Source organism: Sapajus apella, unplaced genomic scaffold, assembly GCF_009761245.1.
Source record: "Sapajus apella isolate SASKATOON/1434 unplaced genomic scaffold, GSC_monkey_1.0 scaffold47, whole genome shotgun sequence".
Lineage (NCBI taxonomy): Eukaryota > Metazoa > Chordata > Mammalia > Primates > Cebidae > Sapajus > Sapajus apella.
This window is the reverse complement of record NW_022436987.1, coordinates 2,457,838-2,474,215: the sequence shown is the minus strand read 5'-3', so window position 1 is coordinate 2,474,215 and position 16,378 is coordinate 2,457,838. Positions and strand designations below refer to the sequence as shown.

At 38.1% G+C, this 16,378-nt stretch overlaps 1 protein-coding gene across 1 annotated transcript; it reads right to left on the bottom strand.

Moving 5' to 3' along the window:
- Positions 1-9,944: 9,944 nt before the first annotated feature.
- Positions 9,945-11,592, bottom strand: RBMXL2 (RBMX like 2). The gene has a single exon (XM_032240612.1). The coding sequence runs from the start codon at positions 11,502-11,504 to the stop codon at positions 10,320-10,322; it is 1,185 nt and encodes a 394-aa protein (XP_032096503.1). The 5' UTR covers positions 11,505-11,592; the 3' UTR covers positions 9,945-10,319.
- Between the last annotated feature and the right edge of the window lie 4,786 nt (positions 11,593-16,378).

The following is a 16,378-nucleotide window of genomic DNA, read 5'->3' as shown; positions in this document are numbered from 1 at the left end:
TTAAATTACTTAATTTCTTTAGGCTTCAGTTTCCTCACCTGTAATGTGACTATAAAAAATGATATCTACTTCATAGAGTCATTAGGAAGACTAAATGAGGTAAATTATCTTATTACCTGTTGAGAGGAATTACTCAAAGATATTAGTTTATTTCTATGACTATTATTGGAACTGAAGTGTAACTTAGAGAACAGATATGTAAAAATTATTTTAACTTCTCTCAACCTCTAATTTTTAATTTTGAAGATTAGGCTAACAGACTAAATGACTGCATAATTTTCACTAATAGTCTATTCTTTATTCTGATTATACCAACTTCTTTTTTTTCCCACTGGACAGGCTCTTTATAGCAATATTTCAACGTGAATTTAGACTTTAAATTTATTAAGAAATAAAATACATTAACATTGTAATATATATATTGAATTGATCTGTACTAAAGGAGTGAACAGAAGGCTGAGGACAACGCTAAGCACACAGTGGTTCCCTGTCACAAGCCTCTTCATTCCTCCTCAATGGGTGAACATTTTCTTGGATACCAGTAAGCATCTGAAAAGTGGAACTGCTTTCCAGGCTGTCTAAATGCCCAGAGTGATTACTTTCCCAAGAATATTTCCCCTAATTGAAAATTATAAAAATGGGTTTTCCCCCCAGATCTCTGATATAATCTCTATATTGTTAAACAAAACCTCGCAAAACCTCTATTTTATTCAATATTTTAGTATTTTTTTTCTTTTTAAAGAGATACAGTCTTGCTCTGTTGCCCAGAGATTACAGTGGCACAATCATAACTCACAGCAGCCTTGAACTCCTGGGCCTAAGGGATCCTCCTCCCACCACAGCCCCCAATGTTTTAGTGTCTTCTTAAAACTTGTATTTCATGTTTCCTCCATGTTATAAACATGAATGGGATGGCATTCCTTTCATTCGGTTATGTTACATGACAAAAATAATTGTGTTGTTATGGCATTTAAGAATCTGTATTAGCAGACTGGAGAGACTCTTTTGCTGGCTTTCAAGAAATAAACTGCCACACTGTGAAAGGACCTGTGAGAGGGGCACATGGCAAGGAATTGTGGTAGGTCCCCAGGAACTGACAGCAGCTCCCTTGCTAAAAAGCAGCAAGTCCTATAACCACATGATAATGAACATATGATAAATTATTCATATATATGATAAATGAAAAAACTCTGAGGCTTATTTAGATGTAAACAAAATTTTAATATTTAGGTAATAACATTTATCAGTATATAACTTTTGATACCGCCTTTACTGTTGAGCTTAGAAAAACCTTCCAAAACTCGACTATATAAAAACACAAATAGATCTTCTTCTAAACTTTTTGTTGTTTCTATTTTTTACATTTAAAAAGTTAATCCACAGTTTCACAAGATGAAAAGAGTTCTATGGATGGATGGTGGTGATGGCAGCACAACCATGTGAATGTACTTAATACCACTGAACTTGTAGACTTAAAAATGGCTAAGACAGTAAATTTTGTTGTATAATTTACCACATTTTTAAAAAAAAGTTTAAATCCTCCCTAAAAAAAAAGTTAATCCACCTGGAACTCATTGTAGTATATAATAACCAAGATCATTATTATTTTTTTCTAAAGTGGTTAGCCAATTAAATCAGTATCACTTATTGAATTACTTTACCACCAATTTGAATACTTGTATACACTTGTATATATTCTGGACTTTTCAACTATAATAATGCTCAGTATCTGATTAGATGGGGATTTCCAGTGAAAAGCATAAGCAGCACCCAGCCTAAATCCCCAGACCCTGGAGTTCAAGTTCCAGGGGGCAGGTTCAAGGAATGAACCATAAACTGTCAATCCTTGAGCTTTTGGTGACATCTAGTGGTAGGTTCTGTTCAGTGTCAGGAAGCACACTTTCTTCCACTCAGCTTCTTAATATACTAGGGCACTTTCAAATACAAAAAAAATGCAAGCCTTAGTATGTTTAGGATGGCCCTCTCCCTGCAACCTTTCTCTCTCGCCCATCTCTCAGATGCCAAATTGCAGCTCAGATAATCACTCCTATCCTCAGAAGTTTCAATAGTTTCCATGTAAATTAGCAGAAATGGGATATAAAATCAACAACGATGAGGACACTTCTAAAATTAATTACAAATAGAAACAAATGAACCTAGCTCTATTTAAAGTGGATAATATACATATACTAAAGAGGAGCTTCTCCGTTTCATGGAAAAAAATCTTGAAATTCACACACCTGGAAAGCCTCCTCCTAATCACAATTAATTGGTTCACTTAGCACATTGCCCATGCCTATTTCATAACATTTCTCACTCTGTTTTGCATTTTGGTAGTTTATGCAGAAAAATGTTACCCACATTAAACTGTGAGTGCCTGAAGGATAAAGAGTGTCTGATTCATCTCAGATTCAAACAACCCTGATGTCTTTAAAAGCGACTTTCTCTGTGAACCTGGCTCTGAGACTTTAAAGGGGGTATCAGTAGTTACTACTAGGTCATTAATCCGTTCAATCCTTGTCTTTTTCCCAACTTCTTTATTTTATCCATTCATTTGTCTTACTAGTTTGACCTTTAACTGATCTTATGTTATTTGCCTCTCTTATCTGTTGATTCACATTTTGTTGTTTCTCATTTCTACTTTCCTGGTAATCAACCTCAAGGTATGCCCTCTTAAGTTAGTGTCTGATAGTAATTCATCTGCATTCCTTTACCTTATATAGCACAAATTCCCAGCAAAAACTACCTTGATGTCAAAAAAGAATAGCTATAAGAACATCAGTCTCCACTCATGATTACTAGGTGCTATGTGATTTTTTATGTATTATCTCATTTAATTTTCATAGAAATTTAGCTCTTACACATCCTTCACATCTTAGTTCAATTATCACTTACTTAAGGATGCATTTTCTGGGTGTCCTATCCTACAGTGGTCCCCAGCCTTTTTGGTACCAAGGACCAGTTTCATGGAACACAATTTTTTCAGGGACCAGGGAGTGGGGAGAGATGGTTTTACAATGATTCAAGCTCATTACATTTATTGTGCACTTTATTTCTACTATTATTACATTGTAATATATAATGAAATAATTATACAACTCACTGCAATGTAGAATCAGTGGGAACCCTGGGCTTGTTTTCCTAAAACTAGATGGTCCCAACGGGGGGTAATGGGAGACAATGACAGATGATCAAGCATTAGATTCTCATAAGGAACATGCAACCTAGATCCCTTGCATGTGCAGTTCACAGCAGTGCTCATACTCTAAGAGAATTTAATGCTGCTGCTGATCTCAAAGGAGGTGGAGCTCAGGCAGTAATGCAAGTGATGGGGAGTGGCTGTAAATACAGATGAAGCTTTGCCAACTTGTCCATCACTCACTCCTGCTATGCAGCCCAGTTCTTAGCCCAGGAGTTGGGGACCCCTGTTATACTATGCCAAGCTTTTAAAAATATATCTCATAGTGCTATGTATCTCTCTTTCACAGTGCTTGTCATGGTTAAAATGTTGCTTTTTGTATGATAATTTAATGAGTCTATCATGCCTTTTGAACATTCATCCATGTGAGGATTAATAATGTCTACTTTGGCTCACCAATATGTCTCCATTGCTTAACTAAGAGACAATAATTCATCCAAAACTAATCCTCAGTAGATTGGCATCCTAGAAAAGACTGGCCTTCTGCAAATTTCACTGAAAACTGGTTTTGGCCCATTTTTAATGTAATCAGTCATGGTCAGCTGGACACCTTGAGTCAGAGTTACCCCTGCAGCTATAATGTTAGTATAATGCTGATGGAGCAAGTCCTGCCTCTAGTTTGCTGTCACATAGCTTCAACTGCAAGACTTTGACTACAGCCCCTTACCACCTTAGATAAAAGTATTATTCACAAAAAAACATGTTCTTCACAGCCCCATTTATATTCTACTGCCTCTCCTTTCTCCAGTTGTTGATAGCAAGGTTCAGTGACCCATTCTTATCCTGTTTGAAGTAAGGCAGATCGATGCTATTATCAAGTCCTCAACTCCTGCAAATCCCCAACCATGAGCCCTGAAGTGATAGTGTTACAGCTGTTTCTGCCATGACATGTTGCTATTGTATCCTAACCCCTAATTATTCCAGGGTAGGGGCTGGCATTACCTGTATTATACAACTCAAAAGCCCCACAGCCCAAATGCAGGAGACCTCTCCTGAAGCTAATGTCCAACCGTGCTAAATCTCTGTGCATTCCCATAGAATGCATCTGAGCAACCAGTAACCACTACTTCACTGTCTCTGTAAATATCCCTTAACGACTATTAATCTAGCAAACAAGTATGATTGCATTCTTGTCCCTATTTTATAGGTAAGGGAAAAAAACAAAGAGTAATTAAGTAATCTGACCAAGATCATTCACTAACTGTGATCTTGGTGCTACTTTGCTATTTGCCTTAGTTGGCATGATATTAGCACAGTTTGCCATGTGGTGGGTACTACATAAATAAAAATTAGATTCAATGAATAAACGGATAGATGGACAACCAGTCTCATGAGGGGCTCATTCTTGCCCCTATTTTATAGTTAAGGGGTTTAAAAACCAAAGAATAATTAAGTAACCTGACCAAGATCAGAGTTAATGAATGGTGGACACAGGATTTAAATTCAGGTCTACCAGATTATATATTACTTATTCTATATCACTAAACTCTCCAACTCAGAGATTTCTCTAGGTGTCCCAAAACCCAAGTCAGCTGCAAATAACAATAAAAATAGTTACATTAAAAAAAAAATTCTGGGCACTGTATTAGGTACTTTATTTCTGGGGCAAAATTGAGTCTAAGCTAATTATGCCAGAGAGTAGTAATTCTAACCACTACTAGATTTGAAGGAATCAAGGCCTTTATAATAATACCAACCTGCCTTAATTCAGACTGGTTAGGAATGGGGCATTGAGCCCATGGTGGAAGTTTTGGTCCCCTGAACTGTTAAGAGGTGAAGAAGGAAGCGGCAGCAGAAAATTAATGGGGACTTTAAAGAGTCAAATATATCTCCAAGATATCAAGTTGGATGAGTGCAACTTGAGAAAATACAATTAAAACTCTCAAGCATAATTTTTGTGAAGATTTCTGAGTTACGAAAGCAATTTTACTAGGAACACAAATTATAAACTCCAAAGGAAAGTCTGTGCTACTGTTTTGTACAATGCTGTAATCCTACCACTTAATGAACCCATTGCATTCCAGGACTGCGCTGGGTGCTATATATGAGTCATCTAATTTAAAACTTTCACAAATACTATGAAACTATATTATCATCACACATGAAAAAAACTGAAGGTCCAATTTTTTAAGAAAATTGTCCAAGCTACATGAATAACAGGATGAGAGCTTATGCATATGACCAAAAGATTTTCTCTCTACTATAACAAGTAGGCTTCAAACCTATGAGAAAGCTTTATTATTTCTTCCCAATGTTTTCTCTAAAATTTTCATAATAGGTTCCTGAATTTTTTTATTTCTCTTGAGCATTTTAATAAATATGATAGTTGAGATGCATTCAACAAGGACATCATTGCTATGTTGCTCCTCTAATTTTCTGCTCTTGCCACGTTCGTTCAATGTCGCTCACAAAATATTTATCAAAATTCTTTTAAAATCATTATTAGATGTGCTACACTGTTAAGAGAAATTAGCTTCAGAATAAACCTCACCACAAATAAAACGTGTACATTCTAAAAGAAATTTCTATGAGCATTGGATATCATGTGTGCACAGCCAGAGCAATCCAATCTCATTTTTTTTTTTTTTTGGCGAGTTCTAAAATATATCCTAAAAATATTTTTCAGAACATAGTAACTGTCCCCAAAAAGAACATTAATATGGAGGAAAATAAGGAAAGTCACATCACTTTTAAAGTAAAGGTTAAAAGGGAAGGGTCATGGAAACCACATAAAGTTTAAGAAATGTTAGAGGTCCCAGTTAGGAGGAATACTAGCAGGAAAGCCTTCTCTATCTCACCTGGCCTGAAGCAAGGGGAAAAAGGGAACTATTGCCCTATAGGAAAAAAAAATTCTACTTCTAGTATTATATACATATATTTTTATTTGTTTGTTTGTTTGTTTGTTGAGACTGAGTCTCGCTCTGTCACCCAGGCTGGAGTGCAGTGGCGCAATCTTGGCTCACTGCAACCTCCGCCTCCTGGGTTCAAATAATTCTCCTGCCTCAGCCTCCCGAGTAGCTGGGATTACAGGCATGCAACATCATGCCTGGAATTTTTTTTTTTTTTTGTATTTTTAGTAGAGATAGGGTTTCACTGTATTGGCCAGGCTGGTCTTTAACTCGTGACCTTGTGATCCGCCTGCCTTGGCCTCCCAAAGTGCTGGGATTACAGGTGTGAGCCACTGCACCTGGTCCACTTCTAGCACTCTTCAAGATAGTCCCAGGAGCCACAGTAGGATTCAAGTCGTGATCGGAAACAGAAGATGTTCAAGCCTCGCATTGTGGGGAGTTAGTAATGCTGTCAGTTGCCACATGGACAATTTGAATGCTCCTGAAACCATTTTGGGAGGGAATATGAAGGAGATGGGGTTTTAGGAGTAAGTGGAGAATACTACATGATAGAAAATATAAAGGTTTTCACTGAGATACAAATTCCTTAAATTTTACTCAGTGGGTGAGTTGTGGAAAACACGTGATAAGCTCTCTCTTTCATCAGTATGAAAGTGATTATAAAGAGTTCTCAACTGACTAGACCTCTGGCATATTTTCCTAAAAAGACAGCTCTAATAAATTAATTTCCAGTAAAGAAATATTGGGACTGTTGAACTATATATGTATGAGAGATTGACAACCTTTGTATGCTATAATCTCTTAAACTCATTGAACTCCAGTGAGTATTTTCCAAATGTTAATACTTTATCAATAGTTTCAATATTCAGGAGATTACTCTTCAGAAACAGCTTAGCTGTTGATTGGAAAATGTTTTTCTTCACTACTACACTTCAAAACAGACAACAAAGGGAAAAACTGCACCTTTCTCTAAGATTTGGTTCTCATATATTGCAGGTTCTACCCTTGAGGTTATGGTAAACAAGCTGTGGGCACAGTCCAGGATACAAAGATTTTTAAAATTCATTAAAATAGAATAAGGCATCACACACAGTGATGAAAGAACTAAACCAGGAGAAAGAATCATTGCCAAGATAGGAGTGTTGCATCTGAGTTTCAGGATATTAATAACAAACATTTTTGAGTAGATGCTGGGTGATATGCTATTCTCTATTTTTAATATTAAAATTTATATCATAAAATATTTTGAACTTATAGAATAAGAGATGCACAGAATCTCTTGTTCACTTTGAACTTATAGAATAAGAGACGCACAGAATAAGAGATGGGACAGACCACAGAAATTTAAGATGCTAAACTTGTCAGTTTTGCTTAATAGCCATCACTTTTAAAGACATAAAATATTATTCAGCTAAAGCCCACTCCTCATCCCATCTTTTTCCTTTCCTCCTAATTCTAAATATCCTGATTTTTCATGCTATCATTCAAATCCTATTTTGTTTTTTACTATACCAACATTCATGCAATTTGCATTTTCACCAAATATTAATATTTTGATATTTACCCATAATGATACATGTGGACCTAGCTGATTCATGTTAGCTTCTACACTGAGCTTCACCATAGGAGTAAATCTCAGTTGATCCACTCCAGGTTTTAAGCATTCAAACAGTGCTTTACTGATCAAAGTTGTGCATATCTCCTGTGAACATGTGCAAATTTCTCTAAGTCCATTCCTTGAAATGGAATTTCTGGGTCATAAATTATGTACCCTCCAACTTTACTAGGCATTGCTAAAATTATTTCCAAAATGATTGTATCAGTTTATACATCTGCCAGAAATATAAGTCCTCTGCTCATTTTTTTCTTATTGATTTTTAAGTGTTCTTTTGGAAGTCATTTCAATGTAAATATATTCCTCCAATTTATAACTTGAAATTTCACTTTGTTAATAGTGACTTTTGCCATAAAAATACCTTAATAATAATGTGGAAATTTTTATCAGCATTTCCTTCTAAGTTTGTGCTTTTTGTCTTAAAATGGAGTTCTTGACACCAATGTGGTGAATACACATTCTTCATTTTCTTGTGTTTAAAAATTTCCTCTTCACATTTAGATCTTCAAACCATCTGGAATATATTTTTGTGTATACTGTTATGGAATCTCACTTTATCTTTTAACAGTTGGTCTTTTTTTTTTTTTTTCTGGAAGTTCATTTTGCCACCAATGACTTTTTAAAACTACCTCTGTCATACACTGTGACAGAAGTGGACTTGTTTCTAGGATCACAGTTTTGCTCTATTGGTCTGCCTATCCTTGTTTGTTGATATCATACACTTAAATTGCTAGAGCTTTATAATAAGTCTTGGTGTCTACAGGATGAGTCCCTCCTAACAACTGTTTTTCCGAATTGATTTGGCTTTTCTTGCTCTTTATTCCACCATGCAAATTTGAGGATTAGCTATATCTCCCATTAATGTCTCTTTTCTAAATATTTGTTTCTTAATAATTTGTTGGTGGTGAAATGAAGCTATTGATTTTTTGGTTTTGTGGTTGGTTTGCCAAATCTTTTATTATTCCATCGTTGATCAACACAAATGTTATTAGGAAAGAGGGGAGGGGAGCTGTGTGAAAAAAATCATGTGACTTCATTTAAAGTTGTATTGCTTTTCCAAATTAATTTGATGAGGTTGAGAATAGTTATAATAAAGTCTTCCCAACCATGAGCATATCAATCTCCACTTATAGTTCTTCTATGTCCTTTAATAAAGATTAATAATTTTTCCATAAAGATCTTACACATTTTTGCTAGATTAATCCCTGGATCATTTTTGAACTACTTCTTGCATTTGGTCTTCTGAGCCACTAGTGTGTACTCTCCTTTAATGCGCCTATTTTGTCAAAAAATCATGTTTTTAAGAGTTGTGTATGTGAGTGTGTTGCATTCAGATCCCTTTAAGTACTTTTTGTTGTTGTTCGCTTGTTCATCTGTTTCCTCCAGCAATTATTACACTGAACATGGTTCCTAATCGTTAACCTGATCCTTCTTTCTCTGGTTGCTAGAGTCCCTTGACTGTACAATTACCTTTCTCACAGATAAACTGGGAAATCCACAGGTGCTGAATGGAAAAGATGTTTGTTTAAAAGAGAAAACGTGTTCCTCCTGACACATCTTCGAGACTCTTTTTCTGCTCAAGCCCTTCTCCCCACCTTAAAACTAGGAAAAAATCCATCCAATCCTGCCTTTTGTGGACAGGAAGACCAGACCCTTCATGCCAGTTTGAGATCCTCAGAGGTTGAAATGCCAAGCTCTTTCAGGGATTCTCTGGCCTTTGCTCCTGAGCTCTTTTGATTCCTCCACCCCTAAAGGAAGAAGCTCAATTCTCTCCACAGGACTCAGTGGCTGGCTCTAGAGCCGAGGGCAAGTGGCTTGGAACTAGGAATGGAAGCCATTATGGTCCCCAAATCCACCATTGGTTTATTTTCTATTTGTTTCTTAATAATTCGTTGGTGGTGAAAATAAATGCTATCAATTGAAGAATTTTGGGTTTGCTTGTTTTCAGCAGCTTTGTGGTTGGTTGGCCAAATCTTTAATACAGTATTCCACTCTTGTTCAAAGCATAACTACTACTTTTGGGAGAGAACAGGTGATCCTGTAGATTCCCAAAGAAAAGGCAAAAAGGCAAAATATGGCCAACATTATCCATTTGCTTTTCAAATTTACTGAGTGAATATACACATTTGATTTAAATCATTTGTTACTGCGTGTTGTTTGGTTTTCAATACTGGGAACACAGAGATTCAGTTTGAAAGATATCTCGAAATCTTAAGAGTAGCATACAACAATCCCTCCCATTCGCCACCCAAAATCTAGTTGGTTTAAATGAGCAGAATGATCCATTTTTCCATTTTAGGTGAGCAGATGTTTATGCAAGATCTTAGAACTGTTTGCCTCATTTATCGGGAAAAATTACAAGGGAAGAAGCCATTAATCGAGTTTCTACTTGTAAATATAAGAAGACTAGCACTCAGGTTCATAGACTTTTAACATGAGCTTGTTGAAAGAAACGTTAACAACTCCAAAACTATATGAATTTTAAGATTTTTCTCCGAAAAGCATAAAAATGGAGAAGATTTTAACAGGAAATTTTTAAAACGTAAAAACAACTCTTCCTTGGGTAGTTACTAGTCCTTGGGTAGTTATCGTAACAGGTTCTTCTTTTTGTTAGTTTCTTTGAAAACGGGACTTTTGGTTCCAAGTCTGTTCCTGCTTAGTATCTGCTCCGGCCTCCCCCTCTCTCCAAGCGGCCTCCTAGACGGCCTCCGCCCCTGGGCACTCTGCGGCCCGACCGGCTGTAAGAATCACGCTGGGGAGGGCAGCCCCTTTCCATGGACAGAGGGAGCCCACGATCCGGTCTGCCCACCCGGTCTCGGCCCCGCGAGTAGCGGTCGCTCCGGCTGTAACTGCTGCTGTAACTGTCGCGGCCGCCGCTGTAGGCGTCGGGCGAGCAGCCCCGGTACTCCTCGTAGCGGCCTCCTCCTCCATAAGATGGCGGGCTTCCCCGCCCCGGGGCGGCACCGCGCAGGTCTCCGTAGCTCTCGAACGGCTCTCGGTAGGAGCCTCCGCTCAGATGATCCCCGTAGTCACGGTCGCGACCCCCGTAGCCGTCTCGGTCTCCGTAGCCTCTCAAGGGACAGTCGTCCCGCACACTGGAGTGGCCGTAATTGCGGTGGCTGTACTCTCGGGGCGAGGGGGCAAAACCCCGGGGGTCGCGGTAGTCTCGGCTCGAGTAGCCGTCTCTGGACGAGTAGCCCTCCTCCCGCGGGCCCAGGTAGGGGGCGCGGCGCGGGGGCGGCGGTTCCCGGCGCGGCGGGCCTGAGTAGCCATCTCGCCCCCGCGCGGCCGGGGCCCTCCCGCGCATTCCACCGCCGCCGCTGCGAGCCAGGCTCGAAGGCGCGGCCCTCTTGGGCGGTGGGCCGGCCCTGCGCGGCGGCGGCGGTGGCCCGCGCTTCATGGGCATCGGGGCCCTGGAGGGCCGCAGGTCGAAATCCCCCGGGTAGTCGCCGTCGTCATCGGGCCCGCCCCGGGAGGGGGGTCCCCGCGGGCCGCCGCCACCCCCATGGGTCCCGCGCAGGAACCTCGGGCGACCGCGGCTGCGAGGGGGCGGCGGGCCCCGCCGGCTGCTCTCGAATGCCGGCTTGGTGGCCTGGGCCACCTTGATGGCCTTACCATCCAGGGACTTGCCGTTCATGTCTCTGGCGGCGGCCTTGGCGTCTGCGGGGCTTTCGAAGGTGACGAACGCGAAGCCCCTCGACTTGTTGGTTTCTCGGTCTTTCATCAGGAGCACCTCGACGATGCGGCCATACTTGCCAAACTCAGCCTCGAGGGCTTTCTCGTCGGTTTCGAGGTTGAGGCCCCCAATAAACAGCTTTCCTGGGCGATCCGCTTCAACCATGGCTGCGGGTCAAACGGTTGGTCAGTGGTGGCGGGAGGCGATGAGGCGGCGCCAGTCGCGGCGTTCGGGCACGCTCGTTGCGGGTGGCTCCTACCGGTCGGGCGGCGCGTAGTAGCGGACTCTGCGGAACCTCAGCCTCAGCCCCGCTCCCGGGCGCGCCCCTCCTGCCTGTGATTGGTCGGCTGGGCAGGTTCGCCGTCGGGAAGGTTGGCAGTTTTGTGTTTCCCTTTAGTCTTGAACTTCCTGTTCCCCTGACCCGGGCTTAACGGTTTTAATGGCTTTCTGAAAGATCTTTGGCTCAGGGAAAAGCCGTTAGGTGGAAAAAAACTTTTTCTAATACCTTGTATGAGAAGAATGATAATGATCCCAACCTGTCACCCAAACTATTTTTAAACAGAAAAAAAAAGTATGAAATTTTTAAATTACTACAGTTATTAAGTTAAAAAAATCATTTTTCAATTATTGAAAAATAGAGTAACAATTTACAAGTTTAAAAATGAAGTTTGTACATAAAATTAATATAAAATTTTTGTGCACTTGCTAAAGGGGAAGAGAAGACTATAGTGGGAGCTGGTTGGTGGAGGCCAAAGGAGAGAGTCTTTTTGGATGCACCATTTTTTTCCCTTCTGCTCTCTTTTCTTCAGTTTTTCAACCCTCAACATATTGTATTCAAACTGCCTTTTTAAAAAAGGATATAGCACAGAAAGTCAGCTTTAGGCAAAACATGAAAGCATTTGGACAGTCATCAAAGTACCCCCTGAGCAAGCATAACAAGCAAGCCTTTACTCCTTCACCCCAGCGTGCTTTCTTGGAAAGAAGTAGTACACTTTGGCATAGCACAACTTTCTGGGTTCATTCGAGCAAATTACATAATTCAAGTTTGTTCCATACGATGTTCTCTGAATACAGAAGTAAGCATGAAAAGTAAATTGATGAGCATATCTTTGCTTGAAATAGTAATATCTAAAACCCATTTTCCTTTACCGTATTGATTTAATGTGGTTAGGGGCTATTTATTCAAAAATGGTATACATTTTTCAAAGGCTGTTATGATGAAAAGTTAGCACAGTCATGAGAAGTCTATATACACATATATATTATATTGGTTTATTGCAGTAGGTGTATAAATTTGAAAGAGTTTGTGAAGGCAGGCATTTTAATGATATTTCTGACTTTAGTGGGAACAATTTTAAGGTTTTAGAATTTTTTTTAGCATGCCAGAATGGAAGTTAAATGCATCACATTAGTTCATGTGATGAAATATAGTAATAGATTTTTATTGTTAAAACATTGCATTTCCAAGGAATGTATTCATTTTCTAAAAATTGATAAATTTTGTTTGCTCATACTTTATTTAGAAACACCATCTGGGCTTGTGTTTTAAGTATATTTTAACTAACTAGTGATTCAATTTCTTTTAGTTTTGAGTCTATCCAGATTTTTAAGGATTTTCTCTTGACTTTTTTTCAAGATATACATTCCTAAGAATGCATTTATTTTGTTTATATTTTCAAATTTATTTTATCTATAGCTGTGCCTTGTTTTGTTTTCTCTTTTTTTGTGACTAGTCTTGCTAGAAGTTTTATTTTTTCTTTAACTTGCTAATCTTTTTAAAATAATTTTATTTGGTGCTATTGTCTTTATTTTCTTCTTTCTACATTTATTGGATTTGTAGTTTAAATCATTTTTTTCTAATTTTTTACATAAGGCACTTAGCACATTAAGGGTTTAAAAAATGTTTCTTCTAATTGTTATATTTAAGTTTAAAATTTATTGCCTATGTACTGGTTAATATCATGCCTTGAGCTGTAATACATGTTGTTTTCATTGTTGTTCAGTTCCTAAGATTTTCTTATTTTTATTATTTATTTTTTGGCTCATAAATTATAAAGAAGTATGTTTGTAAATTTTCAAACATATGTGCCTTTTGGTTATTTTTTAATATGCTCTGTACGAGATCCATTGTTTTTCGTTGAGACTTGCTTTGTGACCTAAATATGGTGTAATTAATGTTCCATATATACTGAGCAGAAACTGTATTCTCTAAATGTTGGATGATGTTCTTTCTTATTTTGTAATATTTAAATCTTCCCCTTTCTAACTTATTTTTTATTTGATAGAATTGGCAAACACTAGAATGCTCTTAAAATTTCCCATAATTGTGGATTTGTAAATTTCTCTTTGTGTTTATGTCTGGATTTTGCTTCATGTAATTTAAGGTAATATGGCGAGATATATAAAAAATGAAAATTGCTATGTATTTCTGGTAAATACGTTTTTTATGTAATGATCCTCATTATTCATAAAAACCTTTTACCTTAGTCTGTTTTGTGTGATGCTTATATATTTCACCACTTTTGCAATTTCTTCCTAAATCTTTGCTATCAACCATGCCTTTCTTTCTTCTTTTTTTCATCCTTCTTCCCTTTTTCTGTAATAATTTGTCTTTCTTTTTCCTCTACTATGAAGAAGTTATGCCTTCTATTTGTATTTTTTGAATGACTGCCCTTAATGTTTTTATTGAATGCTAACTTAAAATTGCTAAGTTTATAATTTATTCATAAAATCAAGTTTACTGCCTATATTTTACATCTGTGTATATCCATGTAACGATGATCTGCATCAAAATCTATAACATTTCCATCACTCCAGAGGGTTCAGTTGTGCCATTTATTAATGAAACCTAACTGAAATCTGCTCTCCTGGCACAATAAGACCAGATATACACACTGAGGTTTGCAGCAGGAAAAAGGAGGGGATTTATTTGCAGAGCTCCAAGCAAGGAAGACCAGGCAGCTACTCTTAAATTCTGACCTCTTAATGGCTTGCAGATAAAGGTTTTTTAAAGGAAAATGTAAATTTCAGGAAGGCAGAAGTTACAGGCAAAATCATAAGTCAATACATGGAGGCTACACATTGGTATTGGCCCAAAAGGAAGAAATCTCTTGAAGTGGGGATCTCCCAGGTCAGAGGTAGATTCAAAGATTTTCTGATTTGCAGTTGGTGAAGGAAGAGAATTTGCAGTCAGCAGAAAGGAATGAGCTTTGGCTCCTGAGTGGGATTACCTCCAGGCCCCTCAGGAAGAAATTTAGAACAAAGAAGGGTTGCCAGAGTTTAGTCCCCAGTCCCTGTTATCTGAGGTCTACCTAGCCATGGAATTTTTTGGTGGGATCTGGATTTCTGAAAGACAACTGAGGGACATATGTTAAGATGTTATATTTAGTGTCTATAGGGGAACAAAAAAATCTCCTGACTCTAACTTCCATAGTTATTGTTTTAAGTTCCTATTACTTTCTTGCTTATCAAGTTCCTTATTCATTTAAGAAATCTGATGAAGTTCCTTAACTTTATTTCTCAGGGCTAGCTAGATGCCTGGAATTTCTCTTACAAGAACTCTAGGTTTTCCTTTATTTCCATATTTGTGGGAGAGGGGTTGCAGAGGCCCCTAAAACAGGGTCTCTGTTCTACAAAAAATGATATAGAATCAAGATCAAAGTTTGGGCAAAAATTGGAATGCTTGCATAGGCTTTATGTGAAATGATTGTGTCTCTTTTACCTGAAGATATTTTGAATGTATTTTGGGAATGGATATTGTGTCTGACTGGGGAATGTTTCCCTACCTAGTACTATAAAACACAAGGTATATAAATTCCACCTTTAAGCAATAGTACTTATATTTGCTAAATAGAAAGGAATAAGTTTGTACAAGCCCACACAGCGTAGAATAAAACTTGAAGTACTAGAAAGGACAAATTACCTGTTCAGTGGACCTGCGCAGAGGGTAGATTGGGGCTTGTGGCAAAAGCCTGGGAGGCCTCCCAGCAACAACTACAGAGACTTTGAAGTAGAGAATTTACATCTGAGGCAATTACTAGCTCAATCTTGGACATTAATTGAACCCACCCCGTGACTGAGGAAAATGTAATAATCTTATTATCTTATATCAATTAGGATAGTTATTGTCGAAAGCACAAAAAGAGTAAGTGTTGGTGATGATGTGGAGAAATTGGAACCCCTGTGTACTGGTGGTGGGAATATAAAATGGTATATCCACTACAAAAAACAGTATGACAGTTCCAAAAAAATTAGGAATAGAATTACCATAGGATTCAACAACCCTACTTATAGATATTTAACCAAAAGATTTGAAAACAGGTTCTTAGATATTTGTACACCCACACGCATAGCAACAGTATTCAAAATAGCCAAGAAGTGGGAATAATGCAAGTGTCCATTGGACAGATAATTTTAAAATGTAGCATAGTCAGCCCTCCATATCTGTGGGTTCCACATCCATGGATTGAGCCACCTGAGGATCAAAAATATTTCACAAAACACTGTGTATGTACTGAACATGTACAGACTTCATTTTCTTGTCACTATAAACAATATAAACAATACCTTATAAAAACTATTTCTGTAGCATCCACGTTGTATTAGGTATTATTAGTAGTCTAAAGATGATTTAAAGTATATGGGGAGATATGTACAGGTTATATGCAAATACTACATCATTTAAATCAGGGACTTAGCATCCCTGGTATTCTTGGTGGTCCTGGAACCAATTCATCATAAATACCAAGAAACTATTCTATATACACACAATGAAATATTATTCAGCTTTAAGGAAGGAAATTCTGACATAGACTACAACATGGATGAACCTTAAGGACATTATGCTAAGTGAAATAAATCAGACACAAAAAGACAAATACTGTATGATTTTACGTATATGAGGTATTATCTAGTTAAACTCATAGAGACGGAAAATAGAACATCATTGCCAGGGACTAGAGGGAGGGGAAAATGAAGAGCTGCTGTTTAATGAGTATAGAGTTTCAGTTTTACAAGATGAAAAAGTTCTGGGGATTGGT

Excerpts from the sequence above, each read along its gene's own strand:
- RBMXL2 (XM_032240612.1), bottom strand. The coding sequence starts at position 11,504 with ATGGTTGAAGCGGATCGCCCAGGAAAGCTGTTTATTGGGGGCCTCAAC.